General features: G+C 36.0%; 1 protein-coding gene across 1 annotated transcript; it reads left to right on the top strand.

The window, feature by feature from the left end:
* Positions 1-2,581: 2,581 nt before the first annotated feature.
* Positions 2,582-27,584, top strand: LOC123540356 (tetratricopeptide repeat protein 38-like). Its single transcript, XM_045325319.2, has 13 exons — positions 2,582-2,909; positions 8,518-8,595; positions 10,683-10,764; positions 11,312-11,471; positions 11,745-11,918; positions 12,599-12,674; positions 14,011-14,130; positions 18,296-18,391; positions 20,180-20,261; positions 20,894-21,059; positions 21,410-21,566; positions 24,782-24,855; positions 25,485-27,584. The coding sequence occupies exons 1-13, from the start codon at positions 2,871-2,873 to the stop codon at positions 25,564-25,566; spliced, it is 1,386 nt and encodes a 461-aa protein (XP_045181254.2). The 5' UTR covers positions 2,582-2,870; the 3' UTR covers positions 25,567-27,584.
* Positions 27,585-27,898: the final 314 nt, after the last annotated feature.

The raw sequence follows: 27,898 nt of genomic DNA, 5'->3' as shown, positions 1-27,898 counted from the left end.
TAAAAATGATTGGGGCAGCCACAAACGATAATTTCATACTGAACATATAAAATTATGTTTTGCTGTTTTGGACAACCTAAATAATAACTAAATCAAAGTCTGACTCCATTAGAAAGATTTAATGAGAGTAAAATGTAGCATAATTGCATGTCACCGAGCTGATTTGGGTCTACATTGCTTAATCCTGTCCTTGCACATTAGGTGTTAATACCTGTAGTCACTGAGATGTTGTTTTTTTTTTTTAGACTGGAGGATCCCTCAGTAAAGCAAAACAGATACATACAGTAAGCAGTAAGTAGTAGGCTGTAATCAGTAGGAATAGTCATTTGAAAATAGTTATTAACTTAACTTTAGTTTTGAACATGCTATTTAGATATAAATGACAAATAATGTTTCATTATCAATATCAGTAGGCAGTAGGCAGGACGCAGTAGGCAGTCGCTGTCGTTTGTTGTGACGTCAGCACAATATTCGAAGGTTTTGATGTTTTTGCTATAAAATATGCACAGTAAGCAGTAGACAGTAGGCTACCTTGTTTATGCAACCGATATAGACAAAAGGAAATACTAATTTGAATTTTGGAAAACAATATACGTGTCAAATCCAAATATTTGACAAGTTTAATAAAGTAGTGTATATATTCATATTATTTCCTCGACAGAAAATGTTTATCGAATAAATACCTATGCTAAAATAACGCTATCTCGGATGGGCAACGTAAGGTAATATCGGTACACGAGATAGGATTGGAAAATCAAATTTTTAAAAAACTTCTAGTAAAAATCAAACACGTATTACAAACTCAATGAACACAAATAAGTGTAATTTACTAATATCTGATTAATTTACCTTTAAGCGGACCAATGTAGTGTAGTATATGCATTGATCAGTGAATACATTTTCGCACGATTTTATGACCTCGAATGACCTTATGCCACCGAATAATGTACCAGTCGGATTGCTTGGTAAGGTATTCTCGGTATTTTCAGCCATAATAAGAGATTTTGTAAGAGTGGCGCTGATTGGAGGAAAGGCTGAAAATGCTTCATTCTGAGTCATGTGTGACACTGAGTTGAATGACAACGCGTTCGTCATCTATAACCTCTATAAATACAGCACCATCGGGTTGTATGCGTACCACTTGAACAGGTGTGCGTAACCAAATATTCATCTGCTCATCTGGACATATTTGTTTTGTTAAGTTTTCTTGTTAAGTTATTTCTGTTTTGTTAAGTTTCCCTTCCTTAAGTTTTGTTTTTACAAAAAGGTTATTTGTTTTATACAGTCATTAGCTCTTACCCTGCATTACAGCAACAATTTCTAACCAGTGCAAATCATTACTAACCTGCAACAACATGTCCGACACTGTTAAATTTTAGACTCTATTTAAAATTAATCTTTCCGGTGAAAACAGTACTGTACATATTCTGAATGATAGACAAATTTGATAATAAGCTGAAGTAGGGAAAGGGTTTATGTTGCTTCCAACAATTCCAGAAATAAAGTATAGAACGTATTTCAATATTGTTTACTTACTGTTACCATCTTTTAAGCACCAAAAGCTCAAAGTGAGCTTTTGTGATTGTTTGGTGTCCGTCTTGAGTCCCTCCACAATTTCTAAACAAAGTCTTCTTCAGAACTACTGTCCTCATTTATACAAAATTTCACAGAGGCCCCTTTCAACATTGCCAAAAGATTTAAAATACAGGTTTCTGCCCATATAAAACTTGTGCTTCAGTTGCATCACGCCGACCATCTTTTTTTAAGATATTTCTTGTTTAGTTTAAAGGCTCATAATACCTTTGTTTATAATTGTTTATAATACAGTCACTTTTTTGCTATAACATACACTATACTAACCTTTTCTCAGATCTTATTTTCAATGAATAGTTTTCTCTAATATTTTCCAAAGGTTTGAATAATCAGCAAAGTAGAAAGTTTTATTGAATACATTGTTTTTATTACCTCCTTTTACGGTTCTAACTGTATTCACTAATATTGAAAATAGTGCTTTTAAAACCATGGAACTAATTAAGCACCTGGTGTGCCATCTATTTTGTAACATAAAGTTTAAATCCCAATAGGACTTTAAACGTCTTTTATTTCAAATGTGTATAGGTATTTACAACAATAAAAAAGAAAGAAAGAAAAACATAGAGGTTGTTATAATCACAAAACTATAAATGTTAGAGTACCGCTGTGCAAATTTCTGGTATTTTAAGAAGGAATGTATGAAAGTTGGAAGAACATAGCCGAGGCTCCGAAGGATAAATACAATACAGCAAAGAACAGCATGTGGACAAAACTAAGTAGGGCCTAGTCCTATCATTAATAGATCTATTTCTCAAATCTGAAAGTCCGCCGATTTATGACACGAACTGAGTTGCTAGCTTACACAGAATCTCCGGTTATAAAAACAATTGAAATAGATCTTCTAGATTCTTCGCAACTACTCGGCTGCTGGTCGCTTAAGATTACGCATGAATAACAAACCACAATTCTTAATTTTTCGTGATCTGATACACTAAAGTATCAGGCCCTCTCCCTTTCCGCCCCTGTACAATATCCGTCGATCAATAAAATGTATTGCATTGATAGTAAAAAGCAAAACATATGCATTGATAGTAAAAACAAAACATCTTTAATTTAGGATTAGTGTGAATTTGGCAAGGCTGGAAATGGAAGAGGGAAGTGTGTCACCATGAAAACATATATTTTACTAGGATAACTTAAAAATGACTGAGTGACCTCCCTTTTCCGATTAACCATTGGACATCCTAAAAATAGAACATGTAAAATAAAATAGAACATGTAGATAAAAACACCAGGAGTCAGGAGTAGATCTACAGATTCTGTTGGTTCTGCACAAAATGCCACCGCATCCCCATTGCCACTGGAGGAGCGCACAGGTAAGGTGTTTGAAATAACCTCTGTTTCAGTTTGTATAGTATAGATCTAATTATTTAATTCAACGTCATTGACCTGGTTTTTTTTACCTTTTATTGAAGCTATATATAGATCTTTCAGGGCAGGTCATATTGTTTTATATTTGTGAGTCGCCTATTGCTCCCCAAACCCCCCCCCCCCCCCCCCCCCCCCAACCCCATGGATTGGTCAATTTAGTTGGACTAGGGTTTATACATTATTTAATACCCATTAGTCTTTGTGACGGGGCTATAATTAACCAAATGAGTAAGGCTATCAAATGGTACTAATAAACGGTTTATTTCGATCTGACACATCTTAGATGATAGATGGAAACCTGGGTTAACATCTTCGACTTATGTTTTCGTATTGAACTTGAGCAAAAATTATGTTTAATTTTAGAAAAAAAAATGTTACTCTCTTGTACTTTATCTACTCAGTATGCCCAATTTGATAAGTACGACGTACACGAATGTTCCCGATGTAGGCCTACCCCGGTATTTTCTATTCCGTTCTATTTATCATAAACATTAATGAATATCTTTGTATCGTAAATCCTGAACAGCCACATTAAAGGAGGATCATGTTTAAAGCTACCTGTCCGCAGTGCAGGTATTTTTTTTTTGTCATTGACTGTATATATGACATTTAAAACAATTTAAGTGTTATTGTTTGTTAAACACTCAGAATGAATGATGAGTTTCTCATTTATTACAAATTTACTCCCATCTGAATAATATTTTTGGTTATGTTTAAAATATACCACAAAAATCAGATCCCACAAAGTTTCTTCCATTGCTCATTAAAATTTCAACGCATATAAATTATATGTGTTTTTGAGAAAATCTCGACGGCCTGCTTTAAATAAGCAACATCTTATGACATTTTTACATCTAATAGATTCTCCTACAGATTTCTTAAGGACCAAAAGACCAACAGCATAAGAGATTAGAAATATATTTTAACTGCATGTTATTACTTGTCATTACGTCCCTTAGATATGAAATTATTTAAAATGCTGAACATTTCCTTTGACTTTAATATAATTTTTAGTTTTACATTAAGATTTTACGTTTAAAAGATATGGGGGTATTTTAATAATGTGAACCAGAAGGCAAGGTTAACAGATGTTTGTGAGTCAGATTTGTTACCTTATCTTTATTGTTTGCGCTTCCAAGAGAGGCATGTTCTAATCTCTGGCCTGGCCTGGCCCGGCCTGGCCTGGCCTGGCCTGGCCCGATGAGCACAATTTCCGACTGAGCCAGGCCAGGCCAGGCCAGGCCAGGCCATAGATTTCAATTTCGTGAAAGTGATTTCTATAGCATCTTTAAAATCTGACTTTTGGAATAAGTTTGGATATTTCAGACATTATATAAATACATTTTGAACTCCCACTCTGTAAAATTATACACCTGGGAATAAGCCTGTAGCTAACATAACTATTATGTCTAATTTAAAGGCGATGCCTGATTAATTGTTATGACTATTATCAGGGGATCTCCACCTCAATTGACCCTTGACTGGTGGTTTGGTTTTCCCCAAATTGAATAACCTAATTTTATTATTTTGTCTATTGAGGATTATTTAGTATTGTCCGAAATTATTGAACTAGCACTCAAGAATATATTTTGTATGCTTCCGTAAAAAAAATTGTGCCCAAACATAAATAAAAATATAAATATTGAAAACCAAATAAAATATAAACATTTCTTTACTGCCAGGTCGTACATGCAGATACAGTTGTGCTGACAAAACGTTCAGCTACCAATCTCGGGATTGTAAGTTCGAAACACCTGTTTGACCATTTTCATTACCATTTTTTTAAATATGTCCTCTGTAAACTTAGAATGCAGAAAAAGTATCACTTATCGTGATTTATTGTTCATGTATTGAAAGAAATACACAAGTATTTGACATTCTTCTACATACAAGTTATTACCATAAAATGTTGTAAGAATAAAACCAGTGTCAATAAAATGACATTATACTGATTTAATGAAAACAATCTAAATTGAAATCGAACCCACGGTAACATGTGTGAAAGTCGGAGAACTTATCACTACGCCACTGTGCCATTGGTAAACTTCGCATGTTATTTTGGTCAATTTAGATATTTTCAGGTTACAAATATGATATAAAATGAAGAGTGGCACCTGTCAATACTAACGGACAACAACTTTCAATTTCTAAAATAATGCTACCTCCGTTCTAGAACCTGGGATAGAATGGTGCGGGGAAGCGATATATAAATTTTGTAGTTTAGGTTATACACATACTGAATATTTTTGTAAGATTGTTTTTATATTGATCTAAGTATGTGGAAAAAATATCATACAAAGTCTTGTGAAACAGGCTCAAGAGCATCTTTTAGCATGAAATATATCACTTAGAAATAACATAAACACAATGCACCATTATTTTTTTGTGCAAGAAAAATATCAATAATCTAAAATGCCAACACCCTGACAATGAGTTAGAGGTCCCACAATTAATGAATATTATTTTCATTACTCTTCCATAAACTGAACATCAGCTTAACTAGACCAAACACATTAAAAGTTCAACTGAACAGTTAAAAGGTCAACTAAGGATAGTAGGGACACAACCTGTAATTACAATTCCCAAAGTGATGTGTTCTCAGTGCATGTAAATTATTCAGTTATATTGCAGCAGGTAACTTATCAATGAATTAGCCATTAGTTTTAAACCAAGTGTTAAAGTTGACTTTAAATAAACCAAGTGTTAAAGTTGACTTTAAATAATTTGATTACAGAAAAAATGAGTAGTTATCATTTAGTTACACCATTTTCTTCAGTCCAAATCTGTATTTCAAATAAGATGAATGACGGCTAATTAATGATTCTCCAGAGGACTGGTTGACATGCAGCAAGTAAACAATGCAGGTTAATACTGCCTGCTATTATAATTGTATATTTAGATTTTATGCCATTCATTTCTCTATGTATAATAAAATCTGGCCTGGCCTGGCCCGGCCCAGTCGAAAATAGAGCTCATCGGGCCAGGCCAGGCCAGGCCAGGCCGGGCCAGGCCAGGCCAGAGATTAGAACATGCCTCCAAGAGAATGGGCAGAGAGATATTAAATTATGCTTTTACAAACTAGCTAGCCTTTCTAATTATATCATTTTAGTACAAATCTTTACCAACATAATACATTTCCTTTTACATTTATATCGATCATAAGGCAAAGTATGTTTGGCAAATTAATTTTTACGTATGAAAAAACAACAAAAAAACTTGATCTTGGTTTGGCAACTAAGATACGAAAATAAAATCTAAAAATGACCCATGTATTCAGTGGAAATATGTAAGTGTAAACGATAAGATTCTAAAGTTTCGAACAAATCATTACTTGACAAGACGAACAAAAATATTGTGTGGCATTTTTTTAAAAAAAAAAGGTTTGTTTTTTCCTCTAAAACATTTTATTGGTGGTCCGTCAACTCGGCATGTTCTAATCTCTGGCCTGGCCTGGCCCGATGAGCCCAATTTTCGACTGGGCCGGGCCAGGCCAGGCCAGGCCAGGCCAGGCCAGCTTTTATTGTACATAGAGAAATGAATGGCATAAAATCTAAATATACAATTACAGTAGCAGGCAGTATTAACCTGCATTGTTTACTTGCTGAAGGTCAAACAAAATGAGAAACCAATCCTCTGGAGAATCATTAATTAGCCGTCATTCATCTTATTTGAAATACAGATTGGCACTGAAGAAAATGGTGTAGCTAAATGATAACTACCCATTTTTTCTGTGATTAAATTATCTAAAGTCAACTTTAACACTTGGTTTTAAAACTAATGGCTAATTTCATTGATAAGTTTACCTGCTGCAATATTACTGAATATTTGAAAGCAGTGAATGCATCTCTTTGGGAATTGTAATTACAGGTTGTGTCCCTACTATCCTTAGCTGACCTCTTAACTGTTCAGATGAACTTTTAATGTGTGTTTGGTTTAATTAAGCTGATGTTCAATTTATGGAAGAGTAATGAAAATAATATTCATTGTGGGACCTCTAACTCATTGTCAGGGTGTTGGCATTTTAGATTGTTCATATTTTTCTTGCACAAAAAATAATTGTGCATTGAGTTAATGTTAATTCTAAGTGATATATTTGACGCTAAAAGATGCTCTTGAGCCTGTTTCACAAAACTGTAGGATTTTTTTCACATACTTAGATCAATATAAAAACAGTCTTACAAAAATATTCAGTATTTGTATAACCTAAACTCTAAAATTTATTTATCGCTTCCCTGCATCATACTATCCCAGATCCTAGAACGGAGATAGCATTATTTTATAAATTGAAAGTTGCTGTCCGTTAGTATTGACAGGTGCCACTCATTAATCTTCGCCAATATTTTCGGGCGTTTTCTTTATTTTACACCATATTTGTAACCTGAAAATATCTAAATTGACCAAAATAACATGCATAGTTTACCAATGGCACAGTGGCGTAGTGGTAAGTTCTCCGACTTTCACGCATGTTACCGTGGGTTCGATTTCAATTCAGATTGTTTTCATTAAATCAATATAATGTCATTTTATTGATACTGTTTTTATTCTTACAACAATTTATGGTAATAACTTGTATGTAGAAGAATGTCAAATACTTGTGTATTTCTTTCAATAAATGAACAATAAATCACGATAAGTGACAATTTTCCTGCATGCTAAGTTTACAGATGAAATTAAAAAAAAAGATAATGAAAATGGTCAAACAGGTGTCTCGAACTCACAGTCCCGAGATTGGTAGATGAACGTTTTGTCAGCACAACTATATCTGCATGTACGACCTGGCGGTAAAGAAATGTTTATATTTTATTTGGTTTTCAATATTTGTATTTTTATTTATGTTTGGGCACCGGAAATTTATTTACGGAAGCATACGGAATATTCTTGAGTGGTAGTTCAATAATTTCGGACAATACTAAATTATCCTCAAAACTATTATAGACAAAATAATAATAATTAGTTAGGTTATTCAACCGGGGGAAAACTAAGCCACCAGTCAAGAGTCAGCTGAGGTGGAGATCCCCTTATAATAGTCATAACAATTAATCAGGCATCACCCTTAAATTAGACTTAATAGTTATGTTAGCTACAGGCTTATTCCCAGGTGTATAATTTTACAGAGTGGGAATTCAAAATGTATTTATATAATGTCTGAAATATCCAAACTTATTCCTCAATTAATAAGTTCCAAAGGTCAGATTTTAAAGATGCTATAGAAATCACTTTCACCTTTTACAAAGTTGAAATATATGGCCTGGCCTTGTCTGGCCCGGCCCAGTCGAAAAATGGGCTCATCGGGCCAGGCCAGGCCGGGCCAGGCCAGGCCAGAGATTAGAACATGCCCGTCAACACATCATTCCTTCAAAATTCTTTGTAATTCGCCTTCCAAGTTCATGTACCTTATCGATGATTTTTCTACATACGAAATGCATGTGTAAAGTTATTTGCCGACATTTTGCCATATACCGTCCATGAGAATACAACTAATATAAATAAACATGTACACAAGACGGACCCCTTAATTCTTCACACATGCATTTCTTCTTGTTGTTTTTTCAGGATTGGAAGACATTTGGTCTGGAATTTTCCTCTCCTAGCGATGAAGCATGTAAGATGTACGACGCGTGTCTCACACAGGTAAGTCTTTTTGCGCCCAAACCTATACATGTTGTATATTGCAGTAAAAACCATGTGAAGGCGTGAGAGACCCAAACCAACACAGATTAATCTTGCTGTGGTTATTTATGTATAAACACCGCCTCCTTACTCAGATGAATATTGCTGTAGCCTGTAAAGGTAACCATCTACTCACACAAGTGAATCAATGTGTATACCTAACAAATGGATTGAAAACATCTCTGTCCCGTGGGTAAAACTTCTGTGTGTACCCTTCAAATGAGTGGCAGCCATTTTTAGCTCGACTTTTCGAAGAAAAAGTAGAGCTATTGCACTCGCCCCGGTGTCGGCGTCGGCGTCGGCGTCGCCGTTGGTTAAAGTTTTTGATAAAGTCAAATATCTCTGTTACTATCAAAGCTATTGACTTGAAACTTAAAATAGTTATTTACTATCAAAGTCTACATCAGGAGAAATAATCCTCATAACTCTGGTTTGAATTTTGACAGAATTATACCCCTTTTTAACTTAGATTTTTTTGTTAAAATTTTTGATGAAGTCAAATATCTCTGTTACTATTAAAGCTTTTGACTTAAAACTCAAAATAGTTATTTATTATGAAAGTGTATACCAGGAGAAACTATCCCCATAACTCTGATTTTAATTTTGACAGAATTATGCCCCTTTTTAACTTTTTTGATAAAGTCAAATATCTCTGTTACTATTAAAGCTTTTGACTTGAAACTCAAAATAGTTATTTACTACCAAAGTCTACACCAGGAGACACAATTCCCATAACTCTGATTTGGATTTTGACAGAGTTATGTCCCTTTTTAACTTGAAATTCTTTTTTACTGGCAAAACTCTAATTCAGAGTCAAACACTGAGAAAAGTCGAGCGCGCAGTCTTACGGACAGCTCCTGTTATTTAAAGCAAAAATCATATCCGGTAAGAAATATACTATATGGACCGCACGGGACGTCTCTTGGCGAAAAAGAAATTAATGAAACTCGTAAACCTTCATATCGACCTTTCACAAAGATTCACCTTACTGTAAACATTCATTAAAAGGAGAAGATACACATCCCCTCACACAGGTAACATCTTACCGTGTAGAAATTCATTAAAAGGAAAAGATACAAACCCTTTCACACAGGTATATCTTAATGTAAAATCCATTGAAAGGAAAATGCATACACATCCCCTCATACAGGTAACATCTTACTGTAGAAATCCATTAAAAGGAAAAGATACAAACCATTTCACACAGGTACATTTTAATGTATAATCTATTAAAAGGAAAATGCATACACATCCCCACACACAGGTAACATCTTACTGTAGAAATCCATTAAAAGGAAAATATACAAACCCTTTCACACAGGTACATCTTAATGTAAAATCCATTAAAAGGAAAATGTATACATATCCCCGTACACAGGTAACATATTACTGTAGAGATCCATTAAAAGGAACAGATACAAACCCTTTCACACAGGTACATCTTGATGTAAAATCTATTAAAAGGACAATGTATACAGATACTTTTCACAAGGTTAATCTTACTTTAGAAATCCTTTTAAGGGGTAAGATACACGTCCTGTCACACAGGTAGATCTTAGAGTAGAAATCCATTAAATGGAAAAGGTACACATCCTCTCAGATAGATTTGTACCTTCTCCTTTTAAAGGATTTTCAATTCAGATTAATAAAAAATGTTAAAATCACACGCTATCATCAATATGATAACTATGTTATAGTCGCATGCTATCATCAGTATGATAACTAGTGTTATCAGATTGATGATAGCGTGTGATTTTAACATTTTTTATTAATCTGAATTGAAAATCCTTTAAAAGGAGAAGGTACAAATCCTCTCACATAGATAATTCTTACAGTAAATAACCATTAAAAAGAAAACGTACACATCTCACACAGATGCATCTTTCTCTATACAGGAAATCCATATGAAAGTTTGATATGTGTTTTGAGGCCATATATTGCTAACATACATGTACACCAGTTTTATGTAAAGTACATGTTCTAAAATTCATTCTTTTTTCCTCTCTTTTGTGTCATTTGAGAAATTTTACAATATTTTTATTATTCAGATTGTGAATCACTTTGACGACACAAGTGTGGGTGGAACGGAGGGATGCATGAACAAAATGTTTCAAGCAGACCCAGATTTTTGTAAGCTGTATTTTGTAACATTAACCGTTTTTTGTTTTTTTTATATCTATGACTTTACATAAAATATAATGATAATTTGTTTACCGTTTGTTTGATGCGGAATTGATGTCCGTTTTGCAATTTAATTCCAATTATATTCTTCCATTTAGCTTTTTAGTGATAACCCATGTGAGTAGTCGAGCGTTTCTACCCTCTGACCGCCATTTCTAATTATTTATTCATGTTGTCTTTCCGGCCCGTATTGACAGGTCGGTATTACGATAGGATGAAAAAGACCGGACATTTCGATTCTCACTGTGGTTTTAACTTTGCTTTCTGTGCGAGAAGTTGCAAATGCTTTTTCAAACTGAGATCTAGCTATTGCAATATATTTACACAAAGAGACGAAATGAAGTTGTTCCCTTTTTGCGTTACCGGTCAATGGTACATGTATCTCACAATTTTTATTCGGTGTCAGTTATGTTAAACATTAGCTTAATTAAAGGGCTGCTGACTAGCTTTCGCAAAAAGAAGCCAACTTTGTTGTGATTTTTGTGATATTTTGCAGTGATGGGACACGTCTTCAAGCTGGGAGCCATGTTCCAGTTTGTCCATAAGAATTATGCGCATGCGCAGGAAGTATACAAGATGGCCGAGATGGCAAAGAAACCGCACGTAAAACCATGGGAAAGAAAGCATGCAGAAGCGGTGCAATATCTGTCAGAAGGGTGAGATAAGTTTTATACCTATTTTAAAGTAAAATTTCCCATTTTCTATTTTTAGGTGAAACATTATTGTATGCGTTTCTGACCCTTCAGCTTTAGCTATACAGAGGTTGCAATGTAGTTACAAAATTAGGAATGTTTAAGTTTCCTAAAGTTATTCACACTTTTATCGAGCATTAGATGTATATTTAAAAGGTAAACGCATATAAAATGTCATAATGCCGCCATTGAAACATTGCAAAAATGACTTTATGTTAATTCATATCTGTTTGTCAGAAACTTGAACAAAGCTTGTGAGAAGTGGGAGGACATATTGGTTGAGAAGCCCATGGATATGTTGTCCCTCAAATTTCTCCATGATATGTATATTGTTAATGGTCTGTCACAGGGACTTAGAGACAGCTGCTCCAGAGTACTGCCTTACTGGAAACCGGATACACCTTGTTATGGGTAAGTTGAAAGCCGCGGCGGAGAAGTTGAGTGTATCTTATATATCTTTGTATTTAGGTTTAGCAACATGTTTCATCATTATTTCTGTCACAAGTATGTAACGATGGGTACTTCATCTAAGTAGTATTCCTTGGTTCAAGTTAGTTACGAATCTGTTCTCTACAAGTAGATGCTTATTTCTCCACATGTATCGAAGCTGAAGGATGAATGATTTCAGACAAAAAAGCCGTTTTTCAAATCGGCATGGAAAACATGGGACCGAACTCTTCACTTGGCGATCTGCAGATCAGCCTTTACACTGATGATCTATGAGGACGGGTTGTGTTGGTTGGTTTGAGACTTGTTAAGGGGCTTACTAGGTTGTATTGAGTCTTATCAAGGAGCTGGCTATGTTGTTTAGATTTTTCAAGTAATGGACTGTGTTGATTTTAGACTTGTCAACATTCTAGATATGTAAATGTTAGATTTGTCAAGGGGAGAGCTCTGTGGATTTGTGATGTGTCAATAGGCGAGCTGTATTGGTTTGAAACATGTCATGGGGTTGGTTATGTAAGTTTGAGACTTGTCAATGTGTTTTCATGGTAAGTGTGAGACATGTGAAGGGGAGGCGTAATGTAGTTCTGAGACTTGTCAAGTGTACTTTGCAACATATTAGAATATTAGATTTTTTTTAATTGCAGAGATCTTCTGGGCATGTATGCCTTTGGGTTAGAGGAGACAAACATGTATTCTGTAGCTGAGAAAACAGCAAGAAAGGTAATGTATAGTTTTAATACTAAAGTAATGAAACGTCTTAAACATCTTTTCTGGTTATTATCTGTTTTGTATAACTCTTGACACTTCCAAGTTTTCTATCTGTTAGTGTTATCAGATTCAATTGATGTGCGACTTTTACCACTTTTGACACTCCCAAACTTTCTACCCTCTTCCCCAACACACACCTCAAAACTACTTGGTTTTAATGGCTATAATATTGTCCTATTCTGCTTGCGAACGGGCATAATATGCCCCGTTAGGTGGCGCCCTTATTGTACCATATTCGAGTTTCATGTGCAGAAATGATATCAGCCCGCCCGCTTAGCTCAGTAGGGAGAGCGATGGTCTACGGATCGCGGGATCGCGAGTTCGATCCCCGAGCCATGTTCTCCATGACGATTTGACTCAATAATTTTTTAGTTTGAAATCATTCGTACTCCACCTCTGATAATTCATGTGGGGAAGTTGGTGGTTACTTGCGGAGAATAGGTTTGCACTGGTACAGAATCCTGGAACACTGGTTAGGTTAACTGCCCGCCGTTATATGACTGAAATACTGTTGGAAAAAAAACGGCGTTAAACCCAAAACAGACAAGGAAAAGATATCATAACACTTGATATTTTGGGGTTTTATTTGTTCCGTATTAGAATTGCACGTGTGAGTTGAGAACGCATGTTATCTGGATGATGCGTGAATTTGTGTCGCGTTCGAATAGCTTGTGTGATGTTTGTTTTTGTAGCACGTTCGGACTGCTTTTTAACCTTTGGCCTGCTGTCGACAAGAGAATTTGTCTCGGCGACCAGTGCAGACCAAGATCAGTCTGCACATCATTGTTTGCATTGTTTGCTACGAGTCAGTAAATTTTCATTGAACACCAACCCCTTCGAATAATAAATTGTACTGCCAGCTTGAATGATGGATCAGTCCAAACATCAACGAAAACCTTACATGGTGCAAATAGAGACGACCTATTGCATGCTAAAATGTAATCCTTTTGCATTTTTACTTTCTGATTTGCTCTAGTATCATATGTCGGTCCTCAGAATTAGGTACTAATACAACAGTGTTAGGCTGAAGATTGTAATTTGCCACTCTGTCCGTATTTATTTTGTTAAAAGCTTTGCAAAGAGTCCAGTTAAGCGTTCTTTATAACTCTGCAGCAACAATTATGTACTAGTGCGTGCATTTGTTTCCTATATATATATATATATATATATATATACATATATATATATATATACATATCTATATATATATATATATATATATATATATATATATATATATATATATATATATATATATATATATATATATAATGTATTTTGTTTTTAGGCTTTAGACATCAATCGTCATGATGCTTGGGCAGCACATTGCGTGGCACATTGTAAAGAGATGACTGGGGAGTTCCGTGAAGGGATCAAGTTCATGACTCAAACTGAAAACAACTGGAACGTGAGTACTTCTTTTTAGCTCGACTATTCATAGAAGTGTAGAGCTATTGGACTCGCCAGTGCGTCGGCGGCGTCGGCGTCCGCGTCCGCGTCCCGATTTGGTTAAATTTTTGTATGTAAGCTGGTATCTCAGCAACCACTTGTGGGAATGGATTGAAACTTCACACACTTATTCACTGTGATAAACTGACTTACAGTGCACAGGTTCCATAACTCTGTTTTGCTTTTTTACAGAATAATGCCCCTTTTTCGACTTAGAATTTTTTGGTTAAGGTTTTGTATGTAAGCTGGTATCTAAGTACTCATTAAATGGAATGGATTGAAACTTCACACACTTGTTCACTGTCATGACCTGACATGCACAAAGCAGGTCCCGTAACTTTATTTTGCTTTTTATCAAAATTATGCCCCTTTTTCAACATAGAAATTTCTGGTTAAGTTTTTGTATGTAAGCTAGTATCTCAGTATCCACTAATGGGAATGGATTGAAACTTCACACACTTGTTCACTGTCATGATATGACATGCAGTGCAAAGGGTCAATAACTCAACTTCACATTTTACAAAATTATGCCCCTTTTTCAACTTAGGAGTTTTGGGTTAAATTCTTGTATGTAAGCTGGTATCTCAGTACCCACTAATGGGAATGGATTGAAACTTCACACACTTGTCCACTGTCTTGAGCTGATAAGCACTTAATCGAGCGTTGCTGTTCTCCGATAGCTCTTGTTAATTCTGATTATGATTTTCGTCACTGAAAATATGGAACGGTACGCCGACATAAATATGTTTACTTCAACAAAAGCAAGGTATTATGCCATACTCCTTTATTGCTGTTTCTCAGGGCCGTTACATAGCGTAATGAAATGTAGTATTCATTGCTATAAACCGGTTTTATTATCCCTTCATACTTCGTAGGACTCACTTTTGTTCCGTCCGCTCTCATAAGAAAGAGCTGAAGAATTTTCAATCTGTTATTTTTATAGAAGGCTTTTGGGGGTTTCGAAGGACAAATGACTTAGTCCGCTTACTTCGAATCGCTTGTCCTTACCACTGGCGCCAGACCAGAAAGAAAATGCCTCTGTACATGTTATACCCTACCCCTAAGTATTTTATAAGAACCATGGTCATGAAGGGGAAAATATACTAACCCGTTTCAATCGCACATTTCATACCTAAAGCACGCAGTTCGGTAAATGTGTACTATGGATATCAAACAAGTGGTAATTTATCTTCCATTGTGTACCGGCCATATTTCTTCAATATATTCTTATCTTACAAAAAAAAACGCGTAGTTTATAGTTTTTAGCCCACCATCATCAGATGGTGGGCTATTCAAATCACTCTGCGTCCGTGGTCCGTCGTCCTTCCGTCCGTCCGTCCGTCCGTCAGTCAGTCCGTCCGTCCTTCCGTCCGTTAACAATTTCTTGTTATCGCATCTCCTCAGAAACTACCTGGGGGATTTTGACCAAACTTTGTCAGAATGATGTATTGGTACCCTAGTTGTGTCCCCCTGAAAATCAGACTGGTTCAACAATTTTTTAGTAAGTTATGGCCCTTTGTTTATTTCTATAATTTACATAGATTTATATAGGGAAAAACTTTGAAAATCTTCTTGTCCAAAACCACAGAGCCTAGGGCTTTGATATTTGGTATGAAGCATCATCTAGTGGTCCTCTACCAAGATGATTCAAAATATTTCCTTGGGGTCTAATATGGCCCCGCCCCGGGGGTCACATGGTTTATATAGACTTATATAGGGAAAAACTTTGAAAAACCTCTTGTTCAAAACCACAGGGCCTAGGGCTTTGATATTTTGTATATGACATCATCTAGTGGTCCTCTACTAAGATTGTTCAAATTATCCCCCTAGGGTCAAATATGGCTCCGCCCCGGGGATCACATGGTTTACATAGACTTACATAGGGAAAAACGTTGAAAATCTTCTTGTCCAAACCACAAAGCCTAGGGCTTTGGCATTTGTAATGTAGCATCATCTAGTGGTTCTCTACCAAGTTTGTTCAAATTATCCCCCTAGGGTCAAATATGGCCCCGCCCTTGGGGGTCACATGGTTCATATATAGGGAAAAGATTTTAAAATCTTCTTGTCAATAACCTACAACATTCAAATTTGGACCACATGTATGGTTTTGAGTGGCAAGATGAACCTTCACATGAGTTGACCTTGATTTTGACCTAGTGACCTACTTTCACATTTCTGTAGCTACAGCCTTCAAATTTGGACCACTTGCATAGTTTTGTGCACTGAAAAAAACTTTGACCTTGACATTGACCTAGTGACCTACTTTCACATTTTTGAAGGTACAGGCTTCAAATTTGGACCACATGCATAGTTTTGTGTTCTGAATTGGAATTTGACCTTGATTTTGACCTACTGACCTACTTTCACATTTCTCAAGCTACAGCCTTCAAATTTGGACCACGTGCATAGTTTTGTGTACAGAAACAAACTTTGACCTTTACATTGACCTAGTGACCTACTTTCACATTTTTGAAGTTACAGGCTTCAAATTTGGAACACATGCATAGTTCTGTGTTCGGAAATAAAATTTGACCTTGACCTAGTGACCTACTTTCACATTTCTCGAGCTACAGCCTTCAAATTTGGACCACATGCATAGTTTTGTGTACCGAAATGAAATTTGACCTTAAGATTGACCTAGTGACCTACTTTCACATTTCTGTAGCTACAGGCTTCAAATTTAGACCACATGCATAGGATTGTGTACCGAAACAAACTTTGACCTTGACATTGACCTAGTGACCTACTTCCACATTTTTGAAGGTACAGGCTTTAAATTTGGACCACATGCATAAATTTGTGTTCTGAAGTGTAATTTGACCTTGATTTTGACCTAGTGACCTACTTTCACATTTCGTCCTTGAAATTGATCTAGTGACCTACTTTCACATTTCTCAAGCTACAGCTTTCGAATTTGGACCACATGCAAAGTGTTGTGTACGGAAATGAAATTTGACCTTGAGCTAGTCAGTAAGTCTTGAAATTTGGAACACTCAAAAATGGCACATTGGTGGGCGCCAAGATCACTCTGTGATCTCTTGTTTCAACGTTACACAAAAAAACTTGCTTGACCTTCCCTGGTGAAGTTCCGTTCTAGATTACAAAACCATTCTGATTGGCTGTTGTGAAAATGTATGTCAATCGTCATTTTACTACACATGTTCGCTGATATGTGAAAATGCAGCATAAATGTGCAAAATGAATAAAATAAACAGAACAGATGTAGACCAATGTATGATTTCAAATTAAAAAGCATAATACAAGATGAATTTCATTCATCATTTCGAGTTTTAGTGTAAAATTGTGATTTTTCTTAATTCTGTTTTTGTTTGTTTACGTTACGCCTAACATGTGCACACTGCTGTGACCTCTAGACCGGATGTTCATTAGGGAAGGTCATGCAAGTTTTTTTCTGTAACGTTGACGAAAGCATAAAATAAGTTGATAATCTCAGCAATACGGAATATTGAGACAATGTGACTGGTGCACGTTGGAAGATAAATTATCACTTGTTCAATACTAGGTACCCATTCACCGAACTGCGCGTTTATGTTATGTTGAGAAATGTTTTCCCGTTCATGACCATGGTTCTTATAGAATACCTAGGGGTAGGGTATAACATGTACAGAGGCATTTTCTTTCTGTTCTGGTGCCAGTGGTCCTTACCACTGCGGGTTCGAAACAGGTCTTGGGAGTGAATTCTTTCATATTAGGAAGCGATTCTGCTGGCTTACGGAAGGCCGTTTGTTTCACCTAGGTGCCTTCATGAGCTTGAAATTAATTCCCGTAGAAGCACATGGGTCTCTTCCATATGAAAACTGGTTAAACTCTACAGAAACAAAATTTAGAAGGGTTTTAGTGGGGGTATTACTTAGCGATAGCTTTAGTTTTACATGTAATAATTGTCAGTATGCGGTTCATTTTAATTTTGTAATGCGATTGTTGTTGAATATAAATGGTATCAATTTGATTTCATTATAATATAATTTGTTGACGGGTATTAACACACGTTGTGCCTATGTGCATGTCTTGTGAAGTCAGTTTAATGCTTTGTATTGTTCTTTTTTTACTATCCATTCTGGTGTATGTGATATGGACACCTTGTTTCAAATTCTTTATTTCAGGATAATGGACTTTTATGCCATAATTATTGGCACTGGGCCCTTTATTACTTTGAGAATGGTGAAACCGAATCTACACTCGGCATACTTGACAATCATGTAAGTATGTTTTACTGTGAAGATATAACTCGTTTGATAATTTGTACATTTGTTCAAAATAGGTTACAGTAATTTGTATATATCAAAGATGGCGAATTAGTGAATTTGCTGACGCCCATTGGTCAAAGTGATGAGTGACTAATGCTATGCCTGACTTGCGATGGAAGATCTCAAATCTGTGTACATGTGTGTTAAATAATTTCTTAACACAAATACATGTACAGAATATCGAGCATTTTTATCAAACTGAATGATGTTTCTATGTTCCCCTTGGAAATGAGGGGTATTTTATTTTGCAATTGGATGTCGGTCAGGCAGTCAGTCGGTTGGTAGACAATTTTTATTTGTAGAGAATGCTGTAGCTTTAAGTAGTCAAAATCAAAGCGACTTTGTGAAAGGAAACGGTTTCCGAAAAGTATCTTGAGAAAGCTTAGTCGTTTTGTTGCCATATTTCAAACAATGATTGGCTTCGATCAGACCCGTATCGTTTTTGACATCTTTTAGATAAATGTCACATTGACCCCGAGATTGAAATGAATGCAGTTTAATAGAGATTACTTTGGCCTAGGAATTTCATTTCATATTTCCTAGGTTGATTGCCATTTTATGCTTTTGTGTACATCAGATCGACACAATTATAGGACATCTTGTGTAAGAGCCTAATAGTCACCTTTGTTATTTTAAGGACGGGCGTTCCTCTGGGTAAACCTTAATTATTTGGCCATTAAGACACATCGTGATTGCCAGTGGTCAGTAGGTAAACCCTTTTGTTTTGAAGGCCAAGGCTGCTGTGATTTTTAGACTGAAATGGTTTCTTATCAATACATAGGAAATGCTTAAGCTAACAGCCATCAATCTTCATGATTTGATATGGTCAGTCAAGCCCCATTTCATTTTGAGGTCAATGTCGGATATGTCCAGTCAATGTCCAATTTCTTTTTTGGTCGCTAGGTGTGAGGTCAAGGTTGGAAATGGCTAGTCAATGTCCCATTTCATTTTGCATCACTAGGCTTGAGGTCAAGGTTGGATTTGGCAAGTCAATGCCCCATTTCATTTTTGGTCACTAGGCGTGAGGTCATGGTCATATCATTATTACACAGCAAACTGACAAGCCTCTGTGCGAGATATATCTGTTTAAAACAACTGTATCTATACACGGTTGCAAATAGGGCAGCAATGTTTTATTGTTTTTCTTCAACAGTATTTCAGTTAGTGTTCCTGGATTCTGTACCAGAAAAAACTCGTTCTCTGCAAGTAACTGCCAACTTCCATATGTATGCTGGTATCTTAGTAACCACTGGTGAAAATGGAATAAAACTTCACACACTTATTCACAGTGATAAACTGACTTACACTGCACAGGTTTCATAACTATATTTTGCTTTTTTTACAAAATTATGCCCCTTTGTCGAGTTTAATATTTATTCAGTTGACAAAGCTGTTGAATAGTCGAGCGTTGCTGTCCTCCAACAGCTCTTGTTTTGTATCCGGTTTCTAGCCACTGGCTCAGATATACTTCAATGTACTAACCCTCATCGAATGTGCTGTGACCTCAGACAGCCTCAGGTATACTATCTTATTTTAATTTCCCGTATCGATCGTGCTGTCTCCCTGGTATACGATGTACCAAATTCTTAATCCAGAATGGGGCATGCTGAAGTTATACCCTATTTTACTTCCCAGCATGGGGCATTGTGTCTGCTCTAAAAGCTCTTGGTATTGATACTATTGATCATATTGTGATGGCCGAAAACCTCTTGATCAGTGTTTTTTTTTTTCTACATATAGGTGATACCGTTTATGAAAAGTAAGAAAACAATGTTCAGTGTTACCGATACAGCTTCAATGTGTTACAGATTGGAAGCTGAAGGTAAGTTTGGTTTTAGCTTAGCTGTTAAAAGGAAAGGCAGAACTAATGGACTCATCCATCGGTTTTGGCTTTCGTGTGGTGTCGTGGCGTTCCTATTCTGTTAAATGTTTGGTTTAAGCTGTAATTTCAGTATCAGCTTATGAGAATAGATTTTAGTGTCACAAACTTATTTACTGTGAACAACTAATATGCAGTAATTGGTTCCATTACTTTATTTTACTTTACAAAATTATAACATTTTGTCGACTTTTCTTGTTCATTCGTTTAACTTCGTTTAATGACAAGACTATGTTGAATAGGAACAGTTAGTAACAGCCAACAGCCGTTGGTTCATTTCCTTACTTGATAAAGGAACATTTCTTCTTCGAATATACGGTTGTATTTATCAGCGACAGAGATATATGTTTTTACATTTTTTAAAAGGACTAACTCCAAAACTCTGATGAATAGAAATTTCAGATTTATGAACAAAATTATACCTGTGCTTGCGCTTCAATTCCACTGTAAAACCTAGTTTTGAACAGAAAGTATTAATGACTGCTATAGTATGGTGAATGCTGTTTTACTCAGAGATACATACATTGCATCAATCGTTTTATTGTTGACTGTCAGTGATGACCCTTTCTATCCAGGTTATAATTTGGGATCTAGATGGTCTGACTGTTTCGAAATTGCCAAAGAACATGTTGAAGACAACGTATGGTCATATTATGATATAAACACCATGCTGGCCTGTCTGGGGTCTAAAAATAAAGCAGAAAGCGACCGTCTTTTAGCTAGCGTTAAATCATCTATAAAGTAAGTAACTACAGTGTTGTAATTTCTTACTTAGCTAGAAATTGCAGATTTGTTGAAGACTTCATACTTATCTAAAAATGATTAATTAGTAATTTAAATTGATTGATGCTTTGGCGCTTATTTATTTGTGTTTTATTAATTCCAAATGCTAATAATAATACATGTAGTTTACATCGTCAAAACAGCGGCCCGGTATCACTAAGCAGCGTTGACATAATTTTCGCGCTTTTCCTTTTATTGTTCATACGAAATGAACATCCTAATTTTCACATGGGAAATGGCGGGGCGAATGTAATTATTTCAAAATGTTTGTTCCATATAAAAAACAACTTATTTACAATTACTTTCAGGAATGGAATAGGAGATATCGCAAAGGTTTACTCCGACGTTACTCTTCCCATTCTTGAGGCTATAAAGGCTTATGATGAAGAAGACTATGATACCGCAGTTGAAATAATGAAGCCACTAAAATACCAAGTGTATAGAGTTGGAGGCAGTCATGCCCAGGTATAATCTGATTTAACATATTGACAAACTACTAAAATACCGAGTGTATAGAGTTGGAGGCAGTCATGCCCAGGTATAATCTGATTTAACATAATGACAAGCTACTAAAATACCGAGTGTATAGAGTTGGAGGCAGTCATGCCCAGGTATTATCTGATTTAACATAATGACAAACTACTAAAATACCTAGTGTATAGAGTTAGAGGCAGACATGTCCAGTTATAGTCTGATTTAACATAATGACAAACTACTAAAATACCGCCTCGGTAGCCTAGTGGTAGAGCGTCCACTTCGAGTGCGGGAGGTTGTGGGTTCGATCCCCGGCCGCGTCATACCAAAGACGTAAAAAATGGTACTAGTAGCTTCCTCGCTTGGCGCTCAGCATTAAGAGGATAGTGCTAGGACTGGTCAGCCCGGTGTCAGTATAATGTGACTGGGTGGGGTATCATGCCACGTGTCTACGGCGTGATATTCCAGTGAGGCAGCACTATAAAGTTGGGCATTGTGCTCACTGCTACAAGTAGACACCGTCGTTTATATGACTGAAAAATTGTTGAAAAAGACGTTAAACCCGAACACACGCACAAACTACTAAAGTACCAAGTGTATAGAGTTGGAGACAGTCATTCCCAGTTATAGTTTGATTTAACATAATGACAAACTACTAAAATAACCAAGTGTATAGAGTTGGAGGCAGTCATGCCCAGTTATAGTCTGATTTAACATAATGACAAACTACTATAATACCAAGTGTATAGAGTTGGAGGAAGTTTTCCCCAGGTAAAGTCTGATATAGCATAATGACAAACCACTAAAATACCAAGTGTATAGAGCTGGAGGGAGTCATGCCCAGGTATTGCCTGATCTAACATAATGACAAACCACTAAAATACCAAGTGTTTAGAGTTAGAGGGAGATAAGCCCAGGTATTGCCTGATATAACACAAAGACAAACCACTAATTTAAAAATACCAAGTATATAAAGTATGAGGGAGTCATGCCCAGGTATTGTCTGATCTAACATATTGACAAACCACATAAATACACAGCGTAAAAAGTAGGAGGGAGTCAAACCCAGGTATTGTCTGATCTACCATATTGACAAACCACTAAAATACCAAGTGTATAGAGCTGGAGGGAGTCATACCCAGGTATTGTCTGATCTAACATAATGACAAACCACTAAAATACCAAGTGTTTAGAGTTAGAGGGAGACAGCCCAGGTATTGCCTGATATAACACAAAGACAAACCACTAATTTAAAAATACCAAGTGTATAAAGTATGAGGGAGCCATGCCCAGGTATTGTCTGATCTAAGATATTGACAAACCACATAAATACACAGCGTAAAAAGTAGGAGGGAGTCATACCCAGGTATTGTCTGATCTAACATAATGACAAACCACTAAAATACCAAGTGTTTAGAGTTAGAGGGAGACAGCCCAGGTATTGCCTGATATAACACAAAGACAAACCACTAATTTAAAAATACCAAGTGTATAAAGTATGAGGGAGCCATGCCCAGGTATTGTCTGATCTAACATATTGACAAACCACATAAATACACAGCGTAAAAAGTAGGAGGGAGTCATACCCAGGTATTGTCTGATCTAACATAATGACAAACCACTAAAATTCCAAGTGTTTAGAGTTAGAGGGAGACATGCCCAGGTATTGCCTGATATAACACGAAGACAAACCACTAATTTAAAAATACGCAGTGTATAGAGTAAGAGGGAGTCATGCCCAGGTATTGTCTGATCTAACATATTGACAAACCACATAAATACACAGCGTAAAAAGTAGGAGGGAGTCATACCCAGGTATTGTCTGATCTAACATATTGACAAACCACATAAATACACAGCGTAAAAAGTAGGAGGGAGTCATGCCCAGGTATTGTCTGATATACCATATTCACAAACCACTAAAAGCCCGCCCGCTTAGCTCAGTAAGGAGAGCTTTGGTCTACGGATCGCGGGGTCGCGAGTTCGATCCTCGGGCGGGGCGTAAGTTCTCCGTGACGATTTGATAAAAGACATTGTGTCTGAAATCATTCGTCCTCCACCTCTGATATTTCATGTGGGGAAGTTGGCAGTTACTTGCGGAGAACAGGTTTGTACTGCTACAGAATCCAGGAACACTGGTTAGGTTAACTGCCCGCCGTTACATAACTGATATACTGTTGATAAACGGCGTTAAACCCAAAACAAACAAAAACCAAACCACTAAAATACCAAGTGTATAGAGTAGGGGGAGTCATGCCAAGTAATTGTCTGATCTACAATAATCACAAACCATTAAAATACCAGGTTTATAGATTAGGAGGAAGTCATGCCCAGGTATTGTCTGTTCTAACATAATGACAAACAACTTAAATACTAAGTGTATAGAGTAGGAGGGGGTCATACACAGGTATTGTCTGATCTAACATAAAGGCAAACCATTATCATACCAAGTGTATAGAGTAGAAGAGAGTCATGCCTAGGTATTGTTTGATCTAACATATCGACCAACCATTATAATACCAAGTGAATAGAGTAGGAGGGGGTCATGCCCAGGTATTGTCTGTTCTAACATAATGACAAACCACTTAAATACCAAGTGTGTAGAGTAGGAGGGAGTCATACCAAAGTATTGTCTGATCTAATATAATGACACACCACAACCATTATAATACCAAGTGTGTAGAGTTGGAGGGAGTCATGCCCAAGTGTTGTCTGATCTAACATAATGACAAACCACTTAAATACCAAGTGCATAGAGTAGGAGAGAGTCATGCCAAGGTATTGCCTGATCTAACATAATGGCAAACCACTTATTTAAAAATACCAAGTGCATAAAGTAGGAGGGAGTCATGCCCAGGTATTGTCTGATCTAACATATTAACAAACCACATAAATACGCAGTGTATAGAGTAAGAGGGAGTCATGCCCAGGTATTGTCTGATCTAACATAATGACAAACCGCTATAATACCAAGTGAATAGAGTTAGAGGATGGGATGTCATGTCCAGGTATTGTCTGATCTAACATAATGACAAACCACTAAAATACCAAGTGTATAGAGTAGGAAGGAGTCTTGCCCAGGTATTGTCTGATCTAACATAATCACAAACCACTTAAATACCAGGTTTCGTGAATATTTTTGCAGAGTTAAAGTTAATCTGCTTATGTAATATATCCTTTTAAAGGCATTGTTTGTATTATTTCAGAGGGACTTGTTCAACCTTTTCACCGTCAATGCTGCACTAAGGTCGAAACTACCTGAAAATCAAAAATATGCAAGGTAATACTTGTTTTTCATAGCAGTAATTGTTGTTACTACGAGATCGTCATATTCCCGTCTTCTGTTCGTCCGCTCACACCTTTTTAAAGAAAACCTCAAGCGAAAAATAGATGGCCGGCATGGGGTCGGGGCAACATAGACATATGAACGACATTGAAAATCGTTATAGTAGCAATTTTAGCTACGAGAGTATTATATAGGTATTGTTAATGTTTGGTTTGGGGACACACTGACACACTTGTAGGCGACTTTCCAGCTTTTCATATAGGAATAAGACCCAAGGAGCCCCTCTAAATATTATTTCAGACACGATCGGATACCTGACCAGAACCACCAACATTCCACAAGAAGTTGCTCTATCTTATCAAATAGAGTTTCGTCAGCACATACCTTGTCATTAAAAACAGAGTTTCGTCATCACAGGAAAAATTACGACTTAGCTCATTTAAATTGTTTTCTATTACTTTCTCATGATAAGGTTTCGTCGTATAAGTCCTTCCATTGCCAGCCAAGAGAATCTGTAATTTCCAATAATACTTCTGTACAGCGTAGTCTCATTTACAGTAATTGGAAAAAGTGAATTTATATGTCAAGATGGATAATGTAATTGACTTTTTAATCCATTTCAGTCATTTGCTGATGGAGAGAAAAAGTCAGAAAGAGTCACCTTTGGCTGACAGACTTCTGCAGAACCTGGTTATCAGTCATTAGACCGAAGTCATCTGATGATTATTTCCAACCAATCTCTTGGAAAATTATTATAATCAATGGACATAATGTTGTTTTTTTTTCTGCAGTCTGTCCAATTAGGACAAAAAGGTACGAAGTACCCCACCCATCTGCAGTAACATTGTGAATTGATTTTTGTTTTTAAATCCCCTATGAATGTTCTGACTTTGAGAAACACGTTTGGTGTTCAACACTGTTTAACTCCAATGCCGATGACTTTGTTATAGAAATTATGTATGTATTAATATGGTTAGAAATCCTGTGTTTTAAATTTTGACACCCGACACTTTTTAACAAAGGTGGTTGCATGCCAGTATTTCTCAGAAATCTTAAAATAACATTTTTTTTCTGATTTTTTCCCCTGATATTCAAAGTAGGCACTTATTCTATAGTATACAAATAGTGGAGTCACAATACAAAACAGATGTTACTTCAGAATTCCAGATGCAATATCTCAAAAATGTGCTATGATATTTTTGAGGACTTTTTTATGCGTTTCATTTCCTTTGATACTATGTATTCTACACCAGAAAGTTTATGTTGGAATTAGTTCAACTCAAAAAGTTAAAATGACCAGCCTACAATATATATGGCGCCAAATTCAACTTGTATTCAGATATTTTGGTATTCGCTCATTATCATTCTTGAAATCTGATCCCGTATGATTGTTTCTTTTTTGTCGTACTAGAAGCATGGCCTTTGTCACCTGTTCAGGTGTTGCTCGTGCTGTAATTCACGTCATATGTGTTTTTGTTGCATGTATGCCAGAAAGTATTTGACGTAGTCAGAAAACAGAGGATTGTTATATAGCATGTGAAATTCTATTTGGGATTTTACTCAGCTAGAGTTATGGCCATAAAAATACACTCTAAGTGCTTAAAATTTGTTTCGTATATATCTTTAAAATATTTCACCTGGAGTCATGGAACACGATGTAAAGTGACCGAAAGTGGAGACACCAGTGTCCTATGGACTCACCTCTAATGAAAATCTAGAATGTAGTTCTTTGTAGCAATTTTCATGGCTATTATAACATCGGGTTAGTAAAAGCGTAAAAATGCGCAGGCATTCGTCAGGGTAAGAATTCTAACCACAAATGCGAGAAATAAAGTTTCAGTTTCAAAAACGATTTTACATTTCCGTATACTTCTACTATATTTACGTTGAAAGCAATAGGCAGAGAAAGTATGAACAGTTTATTCCGTGTGATGATTTTAGCTCACCGTTTCTTGCTCTAGCTTTAAGGTTCGTTAGATGCCTGTCATCTGTCCGCCATTTGCAATTTCTTGGACATCTTCTAAACCACCAAACAAGTTACAGGAATATTCCTAACATTGTCTCCTTTCAGACTTCTTTAAATGTTTGTGATCCATAAAGAATTATGGTTGTCATGTTAAAATTTTTTTTTAAATATCTGAGAAACCACTGGCCTGATTTCAAAATTATTTCACAGCAGTGTTCACTGGACTACCCCCATCTTATTTTAATGATTGTTTTAAAGTTTTTCGTGAGTTGTTGGAGCTAGTGTTGTCTATATCTCTTTTTGAATTCTCTTGTGAAATCGCTGGCCCTATTTCAAAATAAATTTAATGAAATGTTTTGTGATCCGCTACCAGATTCATTCAAACCATATTAATTTGTTGAAATGGCCATCAGGAAGTAGGCTCAGTTTTCTAGGTCTAGCTTTATAAACGAAAACTAAAAAAACTTTCCATTTAAGCGCCAGCCCGATTCAAAATAATTTCAGAAATGTTTCTCTCCCGACCCTCTACCAAAGCAGTTTTAAAGGAGTATTTTATCTGTTTAAGGACATAGATTTTTTATGAATAAAATTTACTGAAATATCATTTGGTGTCTTTGGTGATAATGAATATAATTATGGTATCTTCTTTTTCACACCCGAGTACGTCAGTGTTTGCATATCTAATATGTTTTATCAATATGTTGTTTCATCTTGGTGCTGCTGCTTTTTAATCAGTAAAATTTATGTTAAACCTGAATTTGCCTTGTTTTGTATGCGTACATGTCAATCAAGTCATCACGGTATACTTTGTGAATTGTTTTTTGTATGTTTAGATGAAGTTTACTGTTTCACTATTTAAAAAACCTAAATGTCTGGTCCGTATATTTTGAGAAAGATTTAAAACAAACAAAATAGTCCCAACATCTACTGTAAACATCGTATCATAACGCTTGCATTCCTTCTATCTTTTAACATCCGAGATTCTATCGGACCTTAATGAGAATATTGTAAATAATGTGTTTGATCACAAGTTAATCTAAGACCTGTACTGGTTAATGCGTTACTCAAAAT

The sequence above is a fragment of the Mercenaria mercenaria genome, chromosome 16, assembly GCF_021730395.1.
Source record: "Mercenaria mercenaria strain notata chromosome 16, MADL_Memer_1, whole genome shotgun sequence".
Classification (NCBI taxonomy): domain Eukaryota; kingdom Metazoa; phylum Mollusca; class Bivalvia; order Venerida; family Veneridae; genus Mercenaria; species Mercenaria mercenaria.
The sequence above is the reverse complement of the archived record's forward strand: the minus strand, read 5'-3'. Positions and strand labels throughout refer to the sequence as shown.